The sequence below is a fragment of the Ranitomeya variabilis genome, chromosome 5, assembly GCF_051348905.1.
Source record: "Ranitomeya variabilis isolate aRanVar5 chromosome 5, aRanVar5.hap1, whole genome shotgun sequence".
In the NCBI taxonomy this organism is placed as follows: Eukaryota; Metazoa; Chordata; class Amphibia; order Anura; family Dendrobatidae; genus Ranitomeya; species Ranitomeya variabilis.
In genome coordinates this window covers 509,848,799-509,874,375 of record NC_135236.1, presented here as the reverse complement: position 1 = coordinate 509,874,375, position 25,577 = coordinate 509,848,799, and the positions used below count along the sequence as shown (strand labels likewise).

General features: G+C 40.0%; 1 protein-coding gene across 1 annotated transcript in view; it reads left to right on the top strand.

The window, feature by feature from the left end:
• The window catches only part of LOC143773786 (sulfate transporter-like), a 32,388-nt gene extending 16,109 nt beyond the window's left edge, over window positions 1–16,279 (top strand). The window contains exon 3 of the mRNA XM_077261142.1: window positions 14,598–16,279. Within this exon, the coding sequence (XP_077117257.1) occupies window positions 14,598–16,199 (1,602 nt within the window). The 3' untranslated portion in view covers window positions 16,200–16,279. The remainder of the gene's footprint in view (window positions 1–14,597) is intronic.
• Window positions 16,280–25,577: the final 9,298 nt, after the last annotated feature.

The following is a 25,577-nucleotide window of genomic DNA, read 5'->3' as shown; positions in this document are numbered from 1 at the left end:
AATATGTTTTTTACCAGGTAGAAAATGCTGAGATTTCTGTGGTGCACATACTTGGTAAAGGCTTTTTCTATCTCACAATTTTCACTAGCACTCTCCATGAGATCATCAACAATAGCCAAATTCACCTTCTCCGGCGGGAATAATTCGTCATCTACGAATGTATTCGGCAGACCCTCCACAAATCTGGCGTGGGGAAAAGAGAGAGAGATTTCATCATATAGTTTCTGCCAACACGAATAAAACCAAACAATATTATCAGGTTTCTGAGAAAAATTAGTTTCAATATTATACAGCAGTTGTTTTACAAAATAGCTCTTTCCAGAATTAGACGGCCCTGCTAGAATGCATGAGAATGGGTGTTGCAGGCGTGTATCCATCACAATACTCGACTAATACCCAAAAAGTAAGGTAGTGAAATCGTCAATTAGTCGCCGCTTTGTGTAAACGCACTTTTGTGTTTTACGTAATGGCCTCATCTCAATATCCCAGTACTTTTTATTTCTCACAATGGATGGCTGCTGTACGACAATACGTTTCTGTGTATCTGTGTCAGAATTGCGCGGGTAGTCCAGAACTAGATCTTTTAGACTGTAGAGTTTTACCGGTGTTGAGTTTGTACCCATAAGTTTTGGGGCCCGCGGATACAAATTCTGTTATGTGTGTACCATCGGGTATTTCACTGGTCAGTTCCCTCAGGTAATCGCCTAAGGGCGGCTACCACTCACCATCTCTCTGTACAAAAATAACTGAATCTGTGTCGTGATAAAGGCACCTCTCCTGCAGCCTGTCCAACAGCGAATAGAGCTCTAGCCGGCCATACGCTGTTGTAAAACACGCTATAAAAATGTTTGTGTTTTTGTTGAGTGTGTGGTGCCCTTTTGCGTATTTCCAGTTAATGGTTGTGGTGTCATCATCAAGGAAATGTAACATCGAGATGTCATAGTAAGGCAGGAACAAATACTTAAAAAGCTCATCTGGGTCCCTAACAATGCTGGTACATGATAGTTTAGATCTCTGAGCAAACTTTCCCCATAAAGAATTTAAGAAAAGCTTGGAGATCTGTCTCTTAGCAGGATTGACAGCTATATTTTCAGGCCGTAATTGGACACCTTCTTTTTCAAGAAAGGAGTCAATGTACTGCCTTTTCTTGTCGTCATCAGTGCACCAGCTAGGGTAACCAGAGGCTTCCTGCTTATCCCTAAGATGTAATTTAATGTAGGGAGCAAACAGTTCATCAGTGGTTTTAGGAAAATGCCATATTTCATAGATGTGCGCGATCCGATACCCTTTTTCTATCGCCATCTCGAGCTCTATAGTGCACCAGGTGCCTGTCAAGGCACATTCTTCATCACTATGAGCACAAACACCTGCCTGGGAATTTACAGCGCAAGTGTAGCAAAGGGGAAACATTAATTTTTTGTTGAGTTTTACCGGTAGAACTGGAAAAAATAAATCTCTCGGTGGGTAGACCTTGACTTTAGCAATGCCAAAGTATTTTTTAATGAATCCAAAATTGTCATAGATGATGTCTGGATGGCCTACAGGGTATGTTTTAGTTTTGTTTACAAAGGGGTACAGGCTGGTGAAATCGTAGTAATGTAAAGTCTCCCCTTCTTCCAGATGGTGATAGAGCTTGATGGCGTTAGTTCATCCGCCATAAAGCGCGTCACAGGGGTCTAAAGGAACGGGGAATTCCATCTGGTGGAGAAATGTTTGAAGGTTAGAATCATTTTCAACCATTTCATTCCACCCATGCTCCCACATCACTCTTACTGTGTACCCGCAGCACTGTAAGTAAGGCTTTTTAGCTAAACAGGTGTAATATAACTGGCCGTAGGATGTGTTTGTGACCTTATTCGTGTCATTTTCATTATAGCACACGGGACAACCGTGGTAAAAACAACCCTGAAATTCAAAGGCTATGTGTTGGCCGTTAACATAGGCATAACCATCTAGAAAATATTTCCCGACCTGTTTTTCACCGCCTCTCAAAGCGTGCTGTATGTCGATGTTCTCGGAGTGGGCTACATACATGAGCCACTGTATAGCGGGTGACGAGTAGCGCTTTTTTGCCTTGTGATAATTATCACCTATATGGTCTTTTTTGGAAGAAATTTAAATCGGTACATTGCCATACACACCGAGGCCAGGGTGAGGAGCTGAAAAGGATCAACACATCTGCTCACTACAATCGTTTGCTTTTGACGCTTACAGTATTTTTTGACATTTTTCTGTGTCATTTGCATAATACGCTCTCTATAGATCTCGCAGGAGCGTCTCAAAATTTCAACATCCTGTTTGCAATAAGATTTTAGCTCAGCCTTGAAGTCAAAAGTTGTATTTACCTGTGTCTCATACCACTCCAGGAACTCTACCTTCTCACCAGGTGACATGTACCCCACCCCATAATATTTTACAGCAGGTATGGGGCCGACATAGCTCTGGTTTTCTCTGGTATTGAAAAAGTGTGGAAAATGTCCTTTGCCACCTGAAAAACCCATGGCCTGTGGTAATTTACTGAGTTTCATGGGGATAAAATTCTAAAGTCTATGAACCTTATAGACAAATCGGGTAGCGCCACACACAAGAGACGGCCACCTTGGGTTATCAATTGTACCTGTAGTTTTTCAGAAAATCAGTTCCTTAACAATAAAGTATGAGTCGTATCTTCCACCATTGTGGGCAATAAATGTGTAATCTGAAAATTTACCGCTTGTAAAGAACTGTACAAAGTCATGTGTACAGGTATCCCCTTCAAACTCCCAGGAGGGGTGACCATACAGCGTTGTAGCATAAATGTAATTCGGGATGTGTGTGCCTGTCTCCTGCATACATTCAAAATCGTAAAAGATATAACAATCTGACTCATCCTGTGCTACATACCGCCGCATGTAACAAAGATGAGCATCAAATTTATTTATACGGCTGCGACATACAGGACAGCGCAAACCATTACATCTATGCTCAGTCTCGCTATTTCTGAAAACAAAACGGTTGCATGAATCACAAAATGTTTTAAGCCTGCAGAAGGCTAAGTCGTCTACACCCAATTGTGTGTGATAATCTAAGCACGCGCTCGAGCGACAATAAACTCGGCAAACAGGACATCTGGGCTGCTGGTCAGTGCTGCCTTCTGCACAACCCTCTCTCTGACAGGCCCTACAAAAATGCTGGCAGGAATGATTGTTCTTGTGATGAAACACTGAATTGCAGAGCTCACAAAAGTAATCAGCGCCGATAAAACCCTTCATATTTTTGATACCGTAGTAGTAATTATCATGGAACAATATGAATAGGGTTTTACCATTAGCTGTATTGCCACTCTGAAAGTAACGCCAATCATCATGACTATAGTACAGCACTTTAATGGTGACCCCCAAATATTTTTCAAATGCCGGAATGTCGCTAAAACTCACTAATTGATCATCAGGGATGCCCAGGGCTGTGTGTATGTTTTTAGAACGGCTCAGTAAAACATCATCAGCGGCATACGTGTCGTCCATCAGTGCGCACACACTAGCAGCCAAACACAGATTTGTCGTGTAATTGTTAAAATCATACAGCCATCGCATCTTTTGTTTAATGAACCGACTGCTCGCTACAGATTTCAAGCGCCTTTTTACACCACCGCGTCGGTTTTTAATGATGGTGACAACTAGCTTTAGCGAATTGGATGATATGCATTCAGCGTTACTTTGAAGTGTGTTAGCAACAGCATTTAAAAAAGATTCAGAATTAAAATCTCCCCTGGTTTGTTTTGTAGTGAAAATAGGGTCTAAAGTATCGCCACATACAAGATTAACTGTACAAAGTCGCCAGGTTCAATGTCCCTGATGATTCTATCCAGTAATGACTGAATGCCGTCATGAACAATATTCACGCCCTCTTCAAATGATCGTACACGCTCCAAATTTACAAATCTAAAATGATTTGTATGTATATGACCATTGAAATTGCGGAGGGACCTTTGATGATGATGAATGTGTTGCAAAAACACTGTATGATCGCTGCTCCGCACATTACCATCAACGGCAGCGTCAACGTCTGAGGCTTGTGAATTTTGTGTAGATGCATGCATGGCATCTGCAGAGTTGTCTCGGCTATGTGAATGCTGGTCTGACTCTTGTGACGATAACTGGGGAGGCTGTAGAGCTATTGCAGGACACGTGCCACCAAGACGCATCCTAGCGCATAGCGAGCGTTTAGTGCTGACCAACAATTTCAGAGCCCTCTTTATAACTCTAGCCCTATTGTAGCTGGATAGTGTTGGTTTAGGTGGATTATGCATGCCGTGGCCGACCATATTCAGTCATAATGGGATAGCTGCAGATGTTGTCTCGCCATCCAACTGCAGATTCCGGAGTGCATATAGTTCGGCCTTATTAGGATGTGTTGGGTCTAGTGTTGAAAATAATTTTTCAAAAGTATCACAAAAAAACATTATGTTGGGGCCCCAGAGTTTGTAGCGTAAGTAGTGGCTGAACTGTTCCTGAAACAGTCATTTCAGCGATGCCCCAACCGACGGATTCATGCCGCAGATTTGTAGATGCCGCTTGAATCCTTGGCTTTTTACACACCTTAACAGTCACTGGTAAAGACCTCTTTAACCGTTTCTTAACATTAACAGAGTTAGATACACAGGCATGAGATGTGCCAACCAAATTAGAGGGACCTGAGGGATCGGCACCAGAGGGATTAGTAGGTACAGTTAGATATGCCGCTGGCGGCTGCATAGTGTGTGCCATACGTATAATGATCGGTTCTACGACTGATTGCTTACCATCAGCGAGCTGATCAATCGTGCGATCAAGCGCTGCACCAGTCAGTGGGGCTGTGGCACCCACGGCGCCGGATGTGCTTGCTGGCTCTGTAATATGCTTTGTTTTTCGCTTATGTTTTCGGGGTGCCTCTACCACTTCTGGATATAGTAGCACCGGGTCATTCACACGGCTGGTCAATGGCTGGACAGTACTTGAATGGGGTATTTCACACTGGTCCGCAGCCACAGGGTTTCCCAGGCCATGCACCACACAGATCGGTGATACCGGGGCGGTTCTAACAGGTCCATTAGATGACTGTATTGGCATCCACACTGGTGCTGCGCCATTCTCGGAGATCTGTAGTGGCTGTAGAGGTGCTGGTGGCGATTTTCTCACGACTTCGCGTTTAGCTGCGGGAAAGATTATACATGTGTCAGATATGTGCGTGACCGCTGCATGGCGCGGCGCTTAGCTGCTGGAAAGATTATACATGTGTCAGATATGTGGCAGATATGTGTCAGATATGTGTGGGACCTGGATCTCATTGGAGAAGCACGTGTATCATTGATTGTACAGAGAGTGTGCATGTATATCAAAATATACACTTACGGACTAGCGATGTGGGGTGGACAATTGCCGTGGCAGCTTCTGGAGCTTCTGTGAGGTTCTCCATTAGCAGCGGTATATTCTCTTTTACAATTCTCCTAGGCTTCACTTTACAGGCTATAAATAAAGATATAGGACTTAGTAGAGGCGAGGGGAATTTTCTCAGAGCGGTTGTGCAAAAACACATTTTCATACGATTGCTACCTTTTCCTTTCTTGCTCGCAGGCCCTCGCGTTTTTTGGGGGGTTCTAGAAACAGGGCTGTTTCTCGGTGTGGAGGTCTGGTACAACAGGTCTTCAGCGGACAGCTGATTGTGTTCCGAGGTAATTGGTTCTGGAATCAGGTCGATATATGTAAAGAATTAATATATATTTACACGTCTCAATACTTAAAAGATATTCAGGTCGACATCTGTAAAGAATTAATATATATTTACACGTCTAAATACTTAAAAGATATTCAGGTCGACATCTGTAAAGAATTAATATATATTTACACGACTAAATACTTAAAAGATATATACACACACACACAGACACACAACGCACCTATGGTGTCTTGCGCCAAATCCCAAACAGCTGCGTCACCTTCATTAGTGTTACTATAGTCAGCTCCAGGTGTATCACACTCCAGAGCAGGCACGCTGAAGGCATTTAAAAAAATCATCAGGGATGGTCCTCATAAGTTCATCTTAAACAAGAAAGAATAAAACAATATAAAATAATATACAAAACAGCCCTTACTTAGAATGGTACACTAACAGTTGTATTTATATAAAGCTTGAAACATACCTAATAGCGAATCCTCAACTAGGTCGGAAAAAGCCGAAACATTTTGGGATTCCATCTAAAATAAATTATCTGTGTAAATTTTTGTGCTAGCTATATTAATTTCACACCACAGACAAACACATTTTATATACCATAACAACTAAATTTGCGCCTACTGCATAAATACGGTAATACGTAGGTAATACGGATAAGTCCTGCTATATTAATTTTACAACAGAAATATGGTTTATACAGTAAAACTATATCATACAGCGCAACTAAATTTGCGCCTACTGCATAAATATGTTTATACTAAGCAAAACATAGGTAATACGGATAAGTCTTTCTATATTAATTTTGCACCATAAATACGGGTTATACCGTAAAACTATATTATACAGTGCAACTAAATTTGTGCATACTGTATAAATATGTCTGTTATGCAAAACATATGTAATAAGTAAGCGGTGAATACGCTAGTTAGGATGTATTAACAGCTATTAACAACTGTATTACACAAATTATGTCATAATAAATATACGGTTAAATTATTAAAACATATAATCCCGCTAACCGCCAATATAATACTAACTTATTAAAACAAATAACAACTTTAATTATGGTTTTAGCTAAACATAGTTAAATATAATTAAGCATTTGCGAATAATAAGGCAAAATAGAATAATGCGGCGCTCTGTATATACTTACATTTAGAATAGCTCGGCTGTTGGTTTGGTCTGGCTTCTGGTGGATGCCTGATGTACTGCAGTGGCACAGACAGTTGTATTTATCCTGACTGTCAGAAAACAAGCCTTCTGTTAACACCCAGAAACACACCCAGTTACGCCCCTCCATACGCCTTCTGTTAACACCCAGAACACACCCATACAGACAATTATTGCCTGTATTAGCTCAATCATGATATAGCCGGATTAAAACTTGAAATTTTATACAGTTGAATTTCTGAAAGAAGCAGGCTGTTGATTATCGAGACACAATCATTTTATTCAATCATGGCGTCTAATTCATATCATGAAATATTAGAAAAACAATATTTTACACCTAAGGAGCCCGGATCATTCTGTGGAATTGACAAATTATTTAGAGAGACGAGAGACCGCGGAATAAAGAAATCTGATGTCACTGACTGGTTGAATAAACAAGATGCCTACACTCTACACAAACCTGTTAGAAAACGCTTTTTGACAAATAAAATTTACGTTTCAGACATTGATGCGCAGTGGCAAGCGGATCTCGTAAGTTTAATTGACTATTCAAGGGAAAATGATAATGTCAAATACATCCTGACGGTGATTGATACTCTATCGAGATACGCATGGTGCGTGGCCTTATCAAACAAGACCGGGGAGAGTGTAGCCAGATCGTTCAAATTAATATTTCAAAATGATAAGCGCATACCGAAGAAATTGCAGACGGATCGCGGCAAAGAATTTATAAATTCGTCACTCAAGCAACTATGTAATATGCATAATATTCACCACTTTTTTACCAACAATGATGTGAAGGCTGGTATGGTAGAGCGATTTAATCGCACATTAAAAACTGGTATGTGGCGCTATCTTACGAAGCATAATACCTTTAGGTACATTGATGTTTTACCGGATTTGGTGCATAGCTAAAACCATACTTATCACTCAGCCATACGCTGTAGCCCGGCTGAAGTGAGTTCGCAAAACGCGCTGCAAATCTGGCGCAATATTTACAGTTCTACTATTACTAATAAGCCGATTAAACCGTCTTTAAAGGTTGGAGATCATGTCAGAATATCCCGCTATAAGGGAACGTTCTGTAAGGGGTATGAAAAACATACAGCGAAGAGATTTTTTTAATTACCGGTGTCTCCAATAAATTTCATAAACCTCTTTATAAAATTAGTGATTTAGCCGCCGACCCTGTAGAGGGGTCATTTTATAAGGAAGAGCTGCAAAAAATACCTATGGATGAGAATCATGTCTACAGAGTAGAAAAGATTTTGAGAAAAAAACGTGTCAGCGCTGTGAGTCACTGCTTTGTCAAATGGCTGGGGTACCCCGAAAAATTCAATAGTTGGATCCCGGCTTCGGAGTTGACAGAAATATAGCCATGGAAGCGGGCTCATTTTTCGTGACTTTGCCCAGCAATTCCTCAATTAAAATCTACCCCGATAACACCATATTGAGTTACAATACCAAGTTAGTGAGGGCCGTTCAACTTTCAGATGCTTATGAAGTGGCGTTAACAGAAATACAGTACCCCCATACGTGGAACACGTTTGAGGCTTTTGAAGGGAACTTCTACGCGGCTAAACACAACGATCCGTTAGAACATTATCACATAAAATCAGGGTTTTACTCGAACATTCATAAGCTGGTTGGCGCGGTCAATGCCCGAATAGAAGCGCTGAATTTATCCACGCTGGCCTACAGAATACAGTATGATGAGCTACGCCGAGAGGTGATCCTGCCCGACCCGGCCCCTATACAGTTTGCTCTGGGTACTAAGCTAAAATTTCTTTTCGGCCTACAGACCGTCGATGACTCCCCCGTTGCTTTAATGCTGTGGAATCGCTGCTTTTACCCCGATTCAAAGGCTGGTTTTTATTCGCTTTTTGTATACACTGATATAATTCAGCATCAGCTTGTAGGGGACAGTTACGTTCAACTGTTACGAACTGTAGAAGTTAGCGGCGATGATAATGATATTGTCACGGTGCGCTACTCGCACCCCGATTACATACCGCTGTGCAAACAATACTTTGACTCCATAAATATTACAGTCATGTCGGACCAGGGGACGACGGTTAAATTCAGATACAGAAAGTGTATAGTGCGATTACATTTCAGACCGCAACAGTATTGACACAATATTATGGTGTCTCAAAGGGCGTATGGAGATCCTGCTGTTTATGCCCGCTACTATACTGCCCAGTCGGGGCACGGGTTGAGGGGTTCCGCGGGAGCGAGTACATGTATGGCTCCGGCCTGGCCGGGATATTTAAAGGCTTATTTCACCGCGCTGTGCCGCTTTTCAGAAAAGGCCTAGAATTAGTAAAACCACACATAAAGACGGTGGTCCGGAACATCGCGACGGACGCCATCATGACCGCCTCAACGGCCCTTATGAATCGGAAAAATACACAACCACAGCAAGACGGATCTGGGATAATTTATGTCGCTAAAAAAGCACAAAAAAGAAAGAGGCGTGCTTGCCCGCCTTTACTGCCGATGCTCATGAATAAAACTACCACCAAGAGACGCACCCGTCAGAAACGAGTAAGACGCTCTGTGGACGACATCTTCTAACCAGTTATCATGGCTTTCCTGCATGACGCTTCTGTAGAGTGCGCAAAATCTGAACTGGACCTAAGCTGTGTTGATTGACTGACCATTAGCAGACACTTCTGTTTGTGTTTACGTAAGAAATAGTTCTTGGCCCTGACTTTCACATAACATCCTGCAGTCTGTTTTGCTGCGCTGATTGACGGGCCATTAGCTGTATGTCTTGACCGGACACCTGTAAAATGAGCCTTCACATAACAACCAGAATTGCAGACAGAAACAAAATTGCAGACAGAAACAAACACCTAAGCTGTGTTGATTGACTGGCCGTTAGCTGTGTGTCTCGCTCTGTTTGTGTGGCTGAAACACTGCTTCTAAAATACATCTTACAGAATAATCTCACACCAGCTACAGCTACATATAATGCGAAAATCTAATATAAAAACAATACTGTGATAATAACCACAGCAGCAAATTAACAATATCAAACTGTATCAAAAGGGAAAGCCAGACACTCAGGGACAGCAGCCAGACAGGGAGGGGAGGGGGTTACACACTTTGATACACTTTGATAGGGGCGGGTCCACCTGTCAAATTGAGTTTGATGAGTAATATGTAAGATACACTACTTTTGCGTTTTAATAATTACATTTCTATCTATTTGTTTTGTGTTTTTTGTGTGCAGAATAAATTTTCGTTAACATATTCTATTTTGCTAACAGCAGTTATTAACCCGGGTAAAGCCGGGTAGTACAGCTAGTATATATAGATAGATAGATAGATAGATAGATAGATAGATAGATAGATAGATAGATAGATAGATATTTGCAGCAGATGAGATAAGTATTGAACACATCATCAATTTTCTAAGCAAATATATTTCTAAAGGTGCTGTTGACAAATAATTCTCATCAGATGGCCGTAACAACCCATCCAATCCACACAGGCAAAAAAATCTAATCATAGATGGCTATAAATTATGTGTAATAATGAGAACTGAGAAAAAATGTTAAAACTCTTATTGAAATGTACTTAATACTTCATACAAAAGCCTTTTTTGGCTATGACATCTTCAATACACCTCTTGTATGGAGAAACTAGTCACATGTACAGCTCAGGTTTGATTTTGTCCTATTCTTCCACACAAACACTTTTCAAATCCTAAAAGGTTCTGTGGGCTCCTTCCATGAACTCTGAGCTTTAGTTCCTTCCATAAATTTTCTATTGGATTCAGGTCAAGTGATTGGCTGGACTTTCTAACAGCTTTATTTTTCTGAGACCAATTGACAGTTTATTTGGCTGTGTGTTTGGGCTCAGTGTCTTGCTGAAATGTCCACCTTTGTTTCATATTCATCATTCTAGTAGACAGCAGAAGATTTTTCTCAACTATGTATTGGTACATTTGACCATTCACCGTTCTTTCAATTATATGATGTTTGCCAGTGCTATATGCTGAAACCAGCCCCAAATCATGACTTTCCCACCTCCAAACCTCACTGTTGGTATGGTGTTTTTGAGGGAATATACAGTGCCTTTTGGCTTTAAAACATTGTGTGCATTATGGTATCTAAAGAATTCAATTTTGGTCTCAGAGTTATGCAGTAACCATAGCTTATTTAAGTGATGTTGAGAAAACTTTAAACATGATTGGAGTCTTGTGTGGTGAGCGTGCAAACAAGCCATGGAAGTTGAGAGCATTACTTGTTATCCAGGTCTTTCTGTAGCTCTCCACAGGTGGTCCTTGGCTCTTGGACAACTCTTCTGATAATTATTTTCATTCCTATGTCTGAAATACTATGGGGAGCTCCTGGACGTGGGCAGTGTATGGTGAAATTATGTTCTTTACACTTCAGGATTTTGGCCCCAACAGTGCTCAATGGAACCTTCAGTAGTTTAGAAATTCTTCTGTAACCAATTCCATCAGTAAGCTTTGCAACAATAATGTTGCAAAGATCTTGAAATGACTCACTGGTTTTACCCATCATGAGATGTTTCGTGTGTTGCACTTTGGTAATAAGACACCTTTATATAGGCTATCAGTTGAACCTGTTAATATTATTTTTCACTAAGAGGCAGGATTGCTTTCTACTTACTGATAGATTTCAGCTTGTGTCAGTACTTTCCATGAGTTTTCGTAGCTCTGTTTCTTCAAGTGTTCAATACTTTTTCCCTGTGCCATTTCTCATTATTATACATAGCTTAATGTATAGACATCTATGGTTTGTTTTCTTTGCCTGTGTGGATTGGATGGGTTGTTACTGACATCTGGTGAGAATTTCACATCAATGGAACCTTTACAAATATATTTATTTAGAAAATTGGTAACGTGTTCAATACTTATTTCACTCTTATATATATATATATATATATATATATATATATATATATATATATACAGTGAAAAGCAAAAGGGTAACAATATTTTGAACTTTTATTCTTCAGGCTCCATATCTCGCCATCCACTACTGCTTTAATCATGAAACTACCGCATTGTGGATATCTCATACAGAAATTTGACTTGTAACTGTTTAGCATATGATTATTTATGCAGATTCTTGTCATATCACTGCATTGTTTCTGTTTTGCTTCTGGTGGTGGAAAAATTATTTTTCTTCATAAATCCTAAAAAATACAACCTGTTCTCCCATTCCTTAATAGCTCAGTGTATTATCAGGTTAATTGGCTCGAATTGAGGTACAGCCATGAAAGCGATTTCCCAAGAAAAGAGAAACAGCATCATCCAGCTCATGGATAGCGGTCTCTTGGTCAAGAAAATTGCTAAACTACATCATGTGAGTTCCATGACAGTTTGAAGAATATGAGCGAAGTCTGTCTATCCATTTAGAAGTCAAAAGGTGGACATCCAGGCAATATATTGGAGTCAACAAGTCGGCTCATCCCAAGGTCTATCAATTCTACAAACACGGCAGTGGAGGTGGTTCCTGTGCTTCATAACAGTGAGACCACAGACAACGATGCAGTCACCATTCAATGCACATTACACAAGTCTGGAATTGTGACCCGAAAAAAGGTGAAGAAGCCTCAACTTCAAATTCGTCATAAGAAGCGTTGGTTCCAGTTTGCAAACAAGTATAAAAAGTGGACATTTAAAGTTTTGAAACGGGTAATTTGGAGCAATGATATGAAAGTCAATAGAGTAGGCTCTGATTGGTGCAAATGGGACTAAAAGAAACAAGGAAAAAAGGGGCTAACGGATAGAGAAATTGAAGGAAATGTCAAGTGTGGTGGAGGAAGCTTTATGATATGGGGTTGTTTCAAAGCAAAAGGCATTGGATACTGGACCAGGATCGATGGTGATCTCAATGCTGAGCTATATATGACTATCCTACAAGATGAGTTACTTCATTCACTCAAGTACTATGGGTATCAAAACATAGTGTTCCAAAAGGACAACAACACGAAGCATATGTCGATATTGGTGAAGTAATGGTTCAATAACCATGAAGTAGAGATTAGACTGAAGTCCCCAGACTTCAACCCAATCAAACACTTGTGGGTAGAATTTAAGAAAAAAACTGTATACTTACCCAAGTGAGTTGACCAGTATGCACCAACTTTGGCAACCTGTAGAAGAGACATGAGATCAAATGTTGGTCGACACATGTTAAATCTGATCGAGAGCATGACCAGAAGAATGTGGATTTACAAAATAACTCATAGGTTGTGGACATTGCAGGACTTCCTATCTTCTTACAGTGATGTCACACACTACTCCAGAGTTCTCCTGCTCACTTACCAGAGAAACCACCGGCTGGAGTGCCCTGGTCACACAGACTTGGTAGACTTACCAGGAGACTCACAGCACCACGTCCATTTTAATTGCATCTGGAATTCTGGATACAAGATCACTACAGTGGATACCAGTACACACAGGAGCACTAAGAGATCCAAGGATAACCCCCATCTTTCTGTGAACTACTCCATGGAGACTATATCCACAAACTGCAGGTCTTTGTTTTCTTTTTTTTGTTACTCCTTTTTATGTTTCACATCCATGTTTGTTAGCTGAAATGCCAGGTCTGTGGTGGTAAGGTAACTATTTGTAGCATTATAAGCTGTCACATGTTAATAGAAATAGATTGGTGAACTATAATAAGGGCGCTATATATCAGCAAAGTGACTCAACATCTTACTGCATAGCACCCATTTCTAATTGCTTCTGGATCTTTTTATTACTCCATTTTATGCTTCACATGCTGAAATGCTAGGTCTCCGGTGGTTACTATTTGTAGCATAATAAACTGACACTTTTTTAATAGGAAGAGATTAGTGAATTATTCATACTCTATAGGTAAGATCTATAGCTCAAACACTAAATTTGCGGTGTTAGCTGGAACACCACAAATTGTTATTTCTGCTATTTATGGCGAGGTATTGAACATAAATAACTGTGTGTAAATTGAATTACCATGATTTTTAAGGGATTATCTGATCATTACTTTACATATGCAATTCCTATTGATATACTGTATTTATCACTGCAAGAATTTTTTTCCCCTTCCCGCCATGTCTGTCCACTAGCTGTTTAGTGCTACACAGTACCCAGAGATTTTATTTAAAAAACAATGCAACACGAAGCCTAAAAAAATTACACATCCCTGGAATTAGGGTTTAGCCCCACATCATAATGCTCTCAGGGTAGCAAAAACCTAGTGACAAATTCCCTGTAACGGTAAGGGCTTTATTACTACAACACCTTCCCAATGAGGTTCAGTAAGATAGAAAGCAATAAAGAAAATTATATAAAATTCAGATTGGATTAGGTACTCACTGACAGCTCTGTAAACATCAAATATCTGAAGAAGCCCTATACACAATGAAAAAGAGTTGCAGTTTTGCATAAGCTATCAGAAAAAGAACTGTTTTTGCATCTTAGTGCAACAGCATTAGTATTCTACACCTACAATTAGGGGGTGTCATGGTGGCTCAGCGGTTAGCACTGTTGCTTTGCAGCACTGGAGTCCTGGGTTCAAATCGCAACATTTGCAATTCATTTGTTCTCCCTGTATTTGTGTGTTTTTATTCCTTGGTGTAAAAATTAACAGCACTTATATAAGCAGTTAAAATATGTGTTCATAATAATGTTTATTATTTTTTAGAGAAAACTAACATATACTAATGATTATTTTTTTTCTGAAGCCTTGATTTCTTTTTTTTTCCAGATACTCATGGGGCTCTTTCATCTAGGTTTTATCACCATGTATTTATCTGAGCCTTTACTGAGCGGCTTTGTTACTGGGTCATCACTTACCATCGTAACCTCTCAGATGAAATATCTTTTAGGCTTGAAGATTCCTCGTCGTGACGGCATAGGGTCCTTTATTATGACTTGGATTGATGTTTTCTCAAACTTACAAAACACTAATATTTGTGACTTGTTAACCAGTGCTGTTGCGATAGCTGTTATGCTACCAATCAAATTTATCAATGACAAATTTAAGAGTAAATTGAAAGTTCCACTTCCAGTAGAGCTATTTGTTATTATCGTGGCCACTTTGGTTTCCTATTATTTCAATTTCAATGAAAAGTATAAATCTTCAATTTGTGGAACAATCCCTACCGGATTCATGGCCCCAAAAGCTCCAGATTGGGAATTAATTCCAAGAATTGCAACTGATGCAGTTCCCATTGCTATAATTGGGTTTGCAATGACAGTATCCCTGGCTGAAATTTTTGCTAAAAAATATGGATATACCATCAGTACTAACCAGGAGATGATAGCTATTGGTATGTGCAATGTGATCCCATCTTTCTTTCATTCTTTTGCAAGCTGTGCCGCTTTAGCCAAATCTCTACTTAAGGAGTCTACTGGCGCCAACACACAACTCAATGGTATTGTGACATCAATAGTATTGTTACTTGTACTTTTAGCCATTGCTCCGCTCTTCTATTCCCTACAAAACTGTATTTTAGCAGTTATCACAATTATTAGCCTTAAGGGTGCTATTATGAAATTTGGAGACACACCAAAAATGTGGAGGATTAGTAGAATAGACACCGTGGTCTGGTGGGTCAGCATGTTGGCTTCTGCCTTGATAACAACTGAAATTGGACTGTTGGTTGGTGTCTGCTTCTCTATGCTCTGTGTGATTTTTCGTACACAGAGGCCAAGGGCTACTCTTTTGGGCCAAGTCAGTGGGACCGAGATTTATGAAGATCAGTTTAAATACAAAGAACTTGACAATGTGCCAAATATTAAAATATATCGCTTTGATGGTTCTCTGTACTATGCTAACAAGGATTATTTTAAATCAACTTTGTATAGAAAAACTGGTGTTAACCCATCGATAGTGTTGGCATTGCAAAGAAAGTACAAAAAAGAAGAGGGTGATGCCAATGCACAAACAAAACGCATATTTTTTTCAAAGCTAAATGCAATTAAAACAGTATGTAAACCTCAGAAATCTACTGATAAATCCAACCCCACCATCAATATGCATTCTCTGATAATTGACTGTGGTGCCATGCAATTCGTAGATAGTGTAGGCCTCAGTGTGCTCAAAGAGGTCCGCAATGACTATGAGGAGATAGGCGTGTGGGTGTTTCTTGCCAACTGTAATCCATCAGTCCGCCAATTACTGCACAGGGGTACATTTTTTAGTGGCGCAAATAACAGGGCTGGTGTCAAGGCATTTCACAGTGTCCATGATGCAGTCACATTCGCTGAGAGGAAATTCCAAAAGAAAACAAGGATAACTGAAAAAGATCATGCAGGTTTCTTCCCAACTTCTATTGAAGAATGCAATGAAGGCACCAAACTGTAAAATAGTTTTTGTACAATGAGATTTTAATTAGAAATGCTTATATCATTACAAATATTAAAGTATTTGCTAATTACAATTACTGCAGGGAAAACAAATAAAAATAAAAAATAATTTTCTGACGCGTTATGAGATCACTCTTATGTTTCTACAGTATATAAAAATACATACACAACTACTTCTCTTATAAACCAGGTCAGAGCTGTCAGACGCCCCACAATCCGAATTTTATTCAAAGCCTGCTTTGCAATTTGTTGACAAAATTATGAGAATATTTCTAAATCTCACCCCCTATTATACCTGGGAATGCTGCTAATTTCCTAGAATTGCTAATTTCTTTAAAAAATTAGCACAATCCTGCCCTTGTGTAGCCAAGTTAATGGGAGAGTTCTTAAAAATCAAAGGATATTTGGCAGCAATTAACACATCATAGATGCTCATTAAGGCAAAAATTAGTTAGGTGCCTAATAGGGCAGCATGGTGGCTCAGTGGTTAGCACTGCAGCCTTACAGCGCTGGGATCCTGGGTTCACATCCCACCAAGGACAACATCTGCAAGGAGTTTGTATGTTCTCTCCGTGTTTGCGTGGGTTTCCTCAGGATACTCTGGTTTCCTCCCACATTCCAAAGACATACTGATGGGAATGTAGATTGTGAGCCCCTTTGGGGGCAGTGATGATAATTAGTGATGAGCGAGTGTACTCGTTGCTCGGGTTTTCCCGAATATTTGCTAGTGTTCGGAAATTAAGTTTTCATCGCCTCAGCTGAATGATTTACAGATATTAGCCAGGCTGAGTACATGTGGGGGTTGCCTGGTTGCTAGGGAATCCTCACATGTAATCAAGCTGTCTAGTAGCTGTAAATCATTCAGCTTCCGCGATGAAAACTTAATCTCCGAACACTAACAAATACTCAGAGGTCACCCGAGCGTGCCCTGGAAAACTTGAGCAATGAGTGCACTCGCTCATCACTAATGATAATGTATGTAAAGCACTAGTCTATATACATAATAAATAATAAAAATGTAATCACTGGTGTGTGCATCTCTGAGCTACAGATCTTATGTCACAACATTTGGTGAATTTATTGGGCAGGCTTCACTAGGTCACATCCTGCCCATGCTTCACCTACTTTGGTGCAGCAGGCCAAAGTTTGTGTAAAAATGCAATGCGTTCCCACATAATCATATGCAGAAAATAGAATAAAATAATGTTTCAATATCTGGCTTTAGCTAGGATAAAATATACCATGGATACAGAAAGTATTCAGACCCCTTTAATTGTTTCACTCTTTGTTTCATTGCAGCCATTTGGTAAATTCAAAAAAGTTCATTTTTTTTCTCATTAATGTACACTCTGCACCCCATCTTGACTGAAAAAAACAGAAATGTAGACATTTTTGCAAATTTATTAAAAAGAAAAACTGAAATATCACATGGTCATAAGTATTCAGACCCTTTGCTCAGACACTCATATTTAACCCCTTCGCGACATGCGCCGTACTAGTACTGCGCTGCCGGCACTGCATTTGTGCCAGCAGCAGTACTAGTACGGTGCACCGATCACCGCGGTCTCACGCTGAGCGCCGCGGTGATCGGGTGTGGGTGTCAGCTGTATATGACAGCTGACACCCTGCAGCAATACCCACGATTGGCGCTAGCGCCGATCGCGGGCATTTAACCCCTCTGATGCCGCTGTCAGTAGTGACAGCGGCATAGAGGGGGATCGCGCATGGACGGGGGCTCCCTGCGCTCTCCCACTGGAGCAACGCGATGAGATCGCATTGCTCCGGTGATCCGGAAGGAGTCCCCGGATCCAAGATGGCCGCGGGACTCCTTCCGGGTCATGAAATTACCTGGTTAGCCGGCGCCTGCTGAGAGCTGCTGAGAGCAGGCGCTGGAAAGCCACCTAAACTTGCCTGTCAGATCGTTGATCTGACAGAGTGCTATGCACACTGTCAGATCAACGATCTGATCTAATACAGTGATGTCCCACCCTGGGACAATAGTAGAAAGTAAAAAAATATATATATATAATATATATAAAAAAAAAAAAAATCCCCAAATAAAGGAAAAAAAAAACATTTCCCAGTAAATCCATTTATTTATGTAAATTAAAAAAAACAATAAAAGTACACATATTTGGTATTGCCGCGTCCGTAACGACCCGCTCTATAAAACTATCCCACTAGTTAACCGTTTCAGTGAACACCGCAAAAAAAAAAAAAAAAAAACAAGGCATAAAACAACGCTTTATTATCATACAGGTGAACAAAAAGTGGAATAACACGCGATCAAAAAGACGGATACAAATAACCATGGTACCGCTGAAAACGTCATCTTGTCCCGCAAAAAAAAAGATGCCATACAGCATCATCAGCAGAAAAATAAAAAAGTTATAGCTCTCAGAATAAAGCGATGCAAAAACAATTATTTTTTTATATAAAATAGTTTTTATTGTGTAAAAGTGCCAAACATAAAAAAAAAGTAATAGTAATCATACTGACCTGAAGAATAAAGCTGCTTTATCAATTTTACCAAACGTGGAACGCTATAAACGCCCCCCCTAAAAGAATTTCAGGAATTGCTGGTTTTTGTTCATTCCGCCTCCCAAAAATCGGAATAAAAAGCGATCAAAAAATGTCAAAAAATGTACAATGGTACCAATAAAAACGTCATCTCGTCCCGCAAAAAATAAGATCTCACATGACTCTGTGGGCAAAAATATGGATAAATTATAGCTCTCAAAATGTGGTGATGCAAAAACTATTTTTTAAATAATAAAAAGCAACTTTTAGTGTGTGACGGCTGCCAATCATAAAAATCCGCCCAAAAAATGCTATAAAAGAAAATCAAACCCCCCTTCATCACCCCCTTAGTTAGGGAAAAATAACATTTTAAAAAATGTATTTATTTCCATTTTCCCATTAGGGTTAGGGTTAGGGTTAGGGCTAGGGTTAGGGCTAGGGTTAGGGTTGGGGTTAGGGCTAGGGTTCAGTTAGAATTGGGGGTTTCCACTGTTTAGGCACATCAGGGGCTCTCCAAACGCAACATGGCATCCGATCTCAATTCCAGCCAATTCTGCTTTGAACAAGTAAAACAGTGCTCCTTCCCTTCCGAGCTCTGCCGTGCACCCAAACAGTGGTTCCCCCCCATATACGGGGTATCAGCGTACTTAGCACAAATTGGACAACAACTTTTGTGGTCCAATTTCTCCTGTTACCCTTGGGAAAATAAAAATGTGGGGCTAAAATATCATTTTCGTGGAAAAAAAAATATTTTTTATTTTCACGGCTCTGCGTTATAAACTGTAGTGAAACACTTGTTGGTTCAAAGTTCTCACAACACATCTAGATAAGTTGCTTGGGAGGGCTAGTTTCCAATATGGGGTCACTTGTGGGGGGTTTCTACTGTTTAGGTACATCAGGGACTCTGCAAATGCAACATGACACCTGCAGACCAATCCATCTAAGTCTGCATTTCAAATGGCGCTCCTTCCCTTCCGAGCTCTGCCGTGCGCCCTAACAGTGGTTTCCCCCCATGTATGGGGTATCAGCATACTCAGGATAAATTGTGGTCACCACACATCTAGATAAGTTCCTTAGGGGGTCTTCTTTCCAAAATGGGGTCACTTGTGTGGGGTTTGTACTGTTTAGGCATGTCAGGGGCTCTCCAAACGCAACATGGGTTCCGATCTCAATTCCAGCCAATTTTGCATTAAAAAGTCATACGGCACTCCTTCCCTTCCGAGCTCTGCCATGCGCTCAAACAGTGGTTTATCCCCATATATGAAGTATCAGCGTACTCAGGACAAATTGCACAACAACCTTTGGGGTCCAATTTATCCTGATACCCTTGGGAAAAGAAAAAATTGGGGGCGAAAAGATCATTTTTTGTGAAAATTAATATGAATTTTTTTTTACGGCTCTACATTATAAACTTCTGTGAAGCACTTGGAGGTTCAAAGTGCTCACCACACATCTAGATAAGTTCCTTAGGGGGTCTACTTTCCAAAATGGTGTCACTTGTGGGGGTTTCCACTGTTTAGGCACGTCAGGGGCTCTCCAATCGCGACATGTGTTCCGATCTCAATTCCAGTCAATTTTGCATTGAAAAGTCAAATGGCGCTCCTTCCCTTCCGAGCTCTGCCATGTGCCCAAACATTGGTTTACCCCAACATGTGGGGTATCGGCGTACTCAGGACAAATTGTACAACGACTTTTGTGGTCCAATTTCTCCTGTTATCCTTTGTAAGATAAAACAAATTGGATCTGAAGTAAAAATTTTGTGAAAAAAAAGTGAAATGTTCAATTTTTTTTAAACATTCCAAAAATTCCTGTGAAGCACCTGAAGGGTTAATAAAATTTTTGAATGTGGTTTTGAGTACCTTGAGGGGTGCAGTTTTTAGAATGTTGTCACTTTGGGGTATTTTCTGTCATATAGACCCCTCAAAGTCACTTCAAGTGTGAGGTGGTCCGTAATAAAAATGGTTTTGCAAATTTTGTTGCAAAAATGAGAAATCGCTGGTCAACTTTTAACCCTTATAACTCCCTAACAAAAAAAAATTGTGTTTCCAAAATTGTGCTGATGTGAAGCAGACATGTGGGAAATGTTGTTTTTAACTATATTATGTGATATAACTCTCTAATTTAAGGGCATAAAAACGAAAAATTAGAAAATTGCCAAATTTTCATAATTTTTGACAAATTTCTGTTTTTTTTCACAAATAAATGCAAGTCATATCGAAGAAGTTTTACCACTATCATAAAGTACAATATATCACGAGAAAACTGTCAGAATCACCAGGATCCATTGAAGCGTTTCAGAGTTATGACCTCATAAAGTGACAGTGGGCAGAATTGTAAAAATTGGCCCTGTCACTTAGGTGAAAACAGGCTTCGGGGTGAAGGGGTTAAGTCACATGCTGTCCATTTCCTTGTACCCACTGTATAGGTGAAACATTACCTTAAAGGCTCGGGCATTGCAAAAATGCAACTAATAATTGCCAATGTTGTCACATTAGATTGTTGGTTGCAGGTTGAAAGTCACATCTTAATGTAAACAATGCACACCAATGCACGCCAGACGTTGACGCTTGCCAAAAGTTGACAGATGAGGTTTAATGTGCTTTCAATATCTAATGAAACAATTGTAATAATGTACAAAAATGCAAATAAAACAAGAATGCAATTAGTTTGAAATCTCTTAGCCATATTTTATTCACAGCAGAACTTATAATAAATATCTGAAGTGAAAATTTAGACATTTTCCCATTTCAAATGAAAATAATAACTCATGCAGAAATGGATAGCATTAACATATTTTACCATTGTCTACCATTGTGTAACATCCCATCTTTTTTTACAACATTCTGCAAATGTCTGGAAAGTGAGATTAATAATTGCTAGAGTTTTGGAAGATTTAGCTGCTCAAAATTCTTGGGTCTTTTCATAGTTCTCTAAATGTTGTTTATTGATGAAAGGTCTGGACTGCAGGGAGCCACAGTTCATTATCCAAACTCTTTTTCTGTGAACCAAAGCTGTTGTGATGGATACAGTATGTAATTTAGCATTGCCTTGCTGACATTTACAAGGCCTTCTCTGAAATTAGACATTGTCTGTATGGAAACAAATGTGTTCTAAACCTCTATATAATAATGAGCATTGATAGTGCCTTTCAATATGTGTAGCTGCCCATGCCATAAGCACTAATGCAAACCCATACCATTAGAGACACAGTGTTTTCATCTGTATTCTGATAACAAGCTGGATGGTCCCTCTCTTCTTGAGTCTATAGGACACATTCATTTTTCTACAAAGAATTCCACATTTTCTTTCTTATGACCACAGAATAGCATTCAATTTTGCATCATTACATTTCTAAATGAGCTTTGGCCTAGAAAAGATTACAACATTTCTGGATTGTATATTTGATATATGACTTCTTCTTTGTATGAAAGAGCCTTAACTTGCATTTGATTTCAGTATGAATTGTGTTGACAGACAATCAGTTTTAGAAGTACTTGTAAGCCTATATAGTGATTTTCCCTTTCATGCGTGGTTTTAATGCAGCGTTCCACAAGTACACGTAGATCACGGGAATCCAATATCAACCATTGGCTTTGTGTTTTGTGCACATGAACTTCTCCAAAATTTAAAAATGTTTTGATGATGCTGTAGTGTAGCTGGTTGGATATTATAAGTGTTAAATTTTAGGTTAAATAACATTTTTCTAAAATAATTCCACAAATTCTAGAAACAGTTGTTCACAAATTGTGAACTTCTGACCATCTTTGCTACTGAGAGACTCTGTCTCTTTAACATGCTCTTTTTATACATAGCAGTGTGACTCAATTTAAATTTAACCCTCCCAACTTATCCCTATTATATTGAAATGTGTTGCTGCATTCAATTTGTAAATGAATTTATTTTTTTCAAATGAAATGAAAAAATGTCTACCTTGCAACTTCTGACATGTGTTCTATGTTCTGCTGTGAAATACATAATGCTATAAGAGATTTCCAAATCTTTGCATTCTTGATTTATTTACATTTTACACATCCCAACTTTTATTGGAACTGGAGTTGTAAATTACAATCATATTATTTGTATCTACACTTCAGTTTTAGCTTATTTAGCCTCTAATTCTACATATATATTGATATATTTTATGTGCTTGTATATATATACAGTATACTGCAAAAACAAGCAATGGACAGATGAATTTGGTGCAAACAAAAAAAGAAGCAGGACACAAAAAATTACAAAAAAATGGTCACAAATACAAGAATAAATCAAGCCCTTTGTATGAAGGAAATGAGTGAATCTTAGATGTATGTTTACTATCTAATGCTGCTATGTACATAATGCTATTTACCTATTGTTGCAGTGTGCATAATTGTGAATAAGGGAAAGCATAGTAAATAGTGATGAGGGAGTATACTCGTTGCTCGGGTGATCTCCGAGCCTTTGTTAGTGCTCAGAGATTTAGTTTTCATCACCTCAGTTGCACGATTTACGGCTGCTAGACAGGCTGAATACATGTGAGGAATGCCTGCTTGTTAGGGAATCCACACATGTATTCAGGCTGGCTAGAAGTCGTAAATCATGCAGCTGAGGTGATAAAAACTAAATCTCCGAGCACTAACAAATGCCTGGTGATCACCCGAGTGTGCTTCGGAAAACCCAAGCAACAAGTATACTCACTCATCACTAGTAGTAAACTGTTGGGGCCACTAGATGGGGTGCATTAGGAGAACATAGTATAGGCCTAGTAAATAGTTAATGTAGGAGGGGCCCACTGGGATAAGAGTAGTGAGCTTCCTGTTTGAAGTCAGTTGAGTCAGACAGGCTAAGGAGCCCAGGCAGGTCAGCTGGGCCTGGGATCTCCCAGCTAAGCAGTGGGCCACGTTACGTTATGTGTGAAGCTCAGTCGTCCAGGCAGCAGGACAGCAGAAGTGAGAGCAGCAGAAACAGCAGAAGTGAGAGCAGAGGCGATAGCAGAAGTCACCACAAAACAGAAATGCAGGTAGCACCAAGATGTGGCAGCTTTCTACGTGGGCAGATGCCCTTACGTCTGCGAAATGGACAGGGAAACTCCTAAATGTAGTGAAGCTGGACAGGGAGGATGCTGCAGTACCAGAGAAGATGGTACGTCACGGGAGCATATCGGGGGACGAAAAGAAAAGCACAGGGAAAGCAAAGGATATATACTGTGTGGAACCTAATGTTGATGCTGTAAATGAACTGGACGTGCTGAGATTGAACCCAAGTAAATTTGTTTGATTGAAGTTTGAACTGGACTCTGTCTCTATTTGGGTGCAATCATAAGGAGTGAGCCTGCAATGGACCAGAGGTGACCCTGATGGTATGGAGAATGGAGAGACAGGTATGCTGACAAAGGGACATTGTTTTCATGTGGCGGGAGGTCAGGATGTGGATAAGCAGATACTGTCAGCCACGACTACAGCCCTGGCCCTTCCTCACAGCACTAGGTCATGCAAGTCCATGCGTGCGCTTAAAACATCGGACTGCACTCTGGTGACATCTGAGTTCAGTCCAATTTCCGCACATCTAATGAGAGAATTGGAGCACACTATGATCACACTCTGATCAAATTCTGTTGAGAGTTAAATCAGAGTATAATTTGCATAATCAGCCCATAGATAATAATAAAGACTTTCATTTAAAAACTTAATTTTGTGTTTACTTGTGTTATCTTTGTCTAATATTTAAATTTGTTTGTTGATCTAAAACATTCAAATGTGACAAACATGCAAAAGAATAGGAAAACAGGAAGGGGGGAAACACTTTTTCACACTGTACATAGATAATTCTTAGAGTTCAGATAATATAGAGGATGTTACATGCAGTCCTATGTTACAACTGAGACACACATCCAGATAATTCTCTAAGTATAGACAATATTGTAGATATTACCTACAGTTAAATACAATACCACAGATAGCAAAGTGATCGCTTTCAGAAGACAAATAATATAGTAGATGTTACTCCAGTACTAAGGCCACCGATAACACAGTAATAACTCTCTGAGTGCAGATAATGTCCTAGATCAGGGCCGGACTGGCCATCGGGCAATTCTGGCAAATGCCAGAAGGGCCTGCTTGGCCGTGGGCTGCCTTGTTTGCTACATTGTTATCAGAATCTGCCTCCTCAAGACACCAATACTGTTATCAGTGGTGACAGACCAACTCACTGGCTCTGTCACTTACCCCAGGAGGCTGAGGGCGTCCTCTTTGACTGTAACCTGCCGGAGGCCAGCACCAACAGATGATGTAAGCGGTGCAATGACATCATTGCATCGTCCAGTCAGCATCCACTGCTAGAATGGATAAAAGAATAGTTAGATGCTGATGAGGTGAGCACGCTATATAGGTTGCTGTGAGTTGGAATATCATAGAATATAAGGAGCTCTGGGGAGGAACACCATACTGTATGAGGAACTGTGAGGTGGACCATCAAACTTTATAGGGGCAGTGATGTAGACCACCATACTATATAGAGGCCTATGAGATGAAACATCATCATAATTTATTGGGAGATTGTTGGGGTTGTGATGTGGACAAGTATACTATATAGGTGTCTGTGGGAGGGCCGTCATACAGTACTGGGGATATGTGGGATCTTCATAGTGTATGGGGTATCTATCATACCGTGTGGGTTGCCTGTGGGGGGATTAGCTTCAGGTAGTTGTGGTAGACATCATACTGTGTGGGGTGGCTGTGGTGTACATTATACTGTCTGGAGTTCTATGGGGCACCTTATACTATGTTTGGGGCAGTGGTGACCATAATACTGTATGGGATGGTTATGGGGGACATCATACTATATGGGGGCTGTGGGAATCTCATACTGTATGGACGTC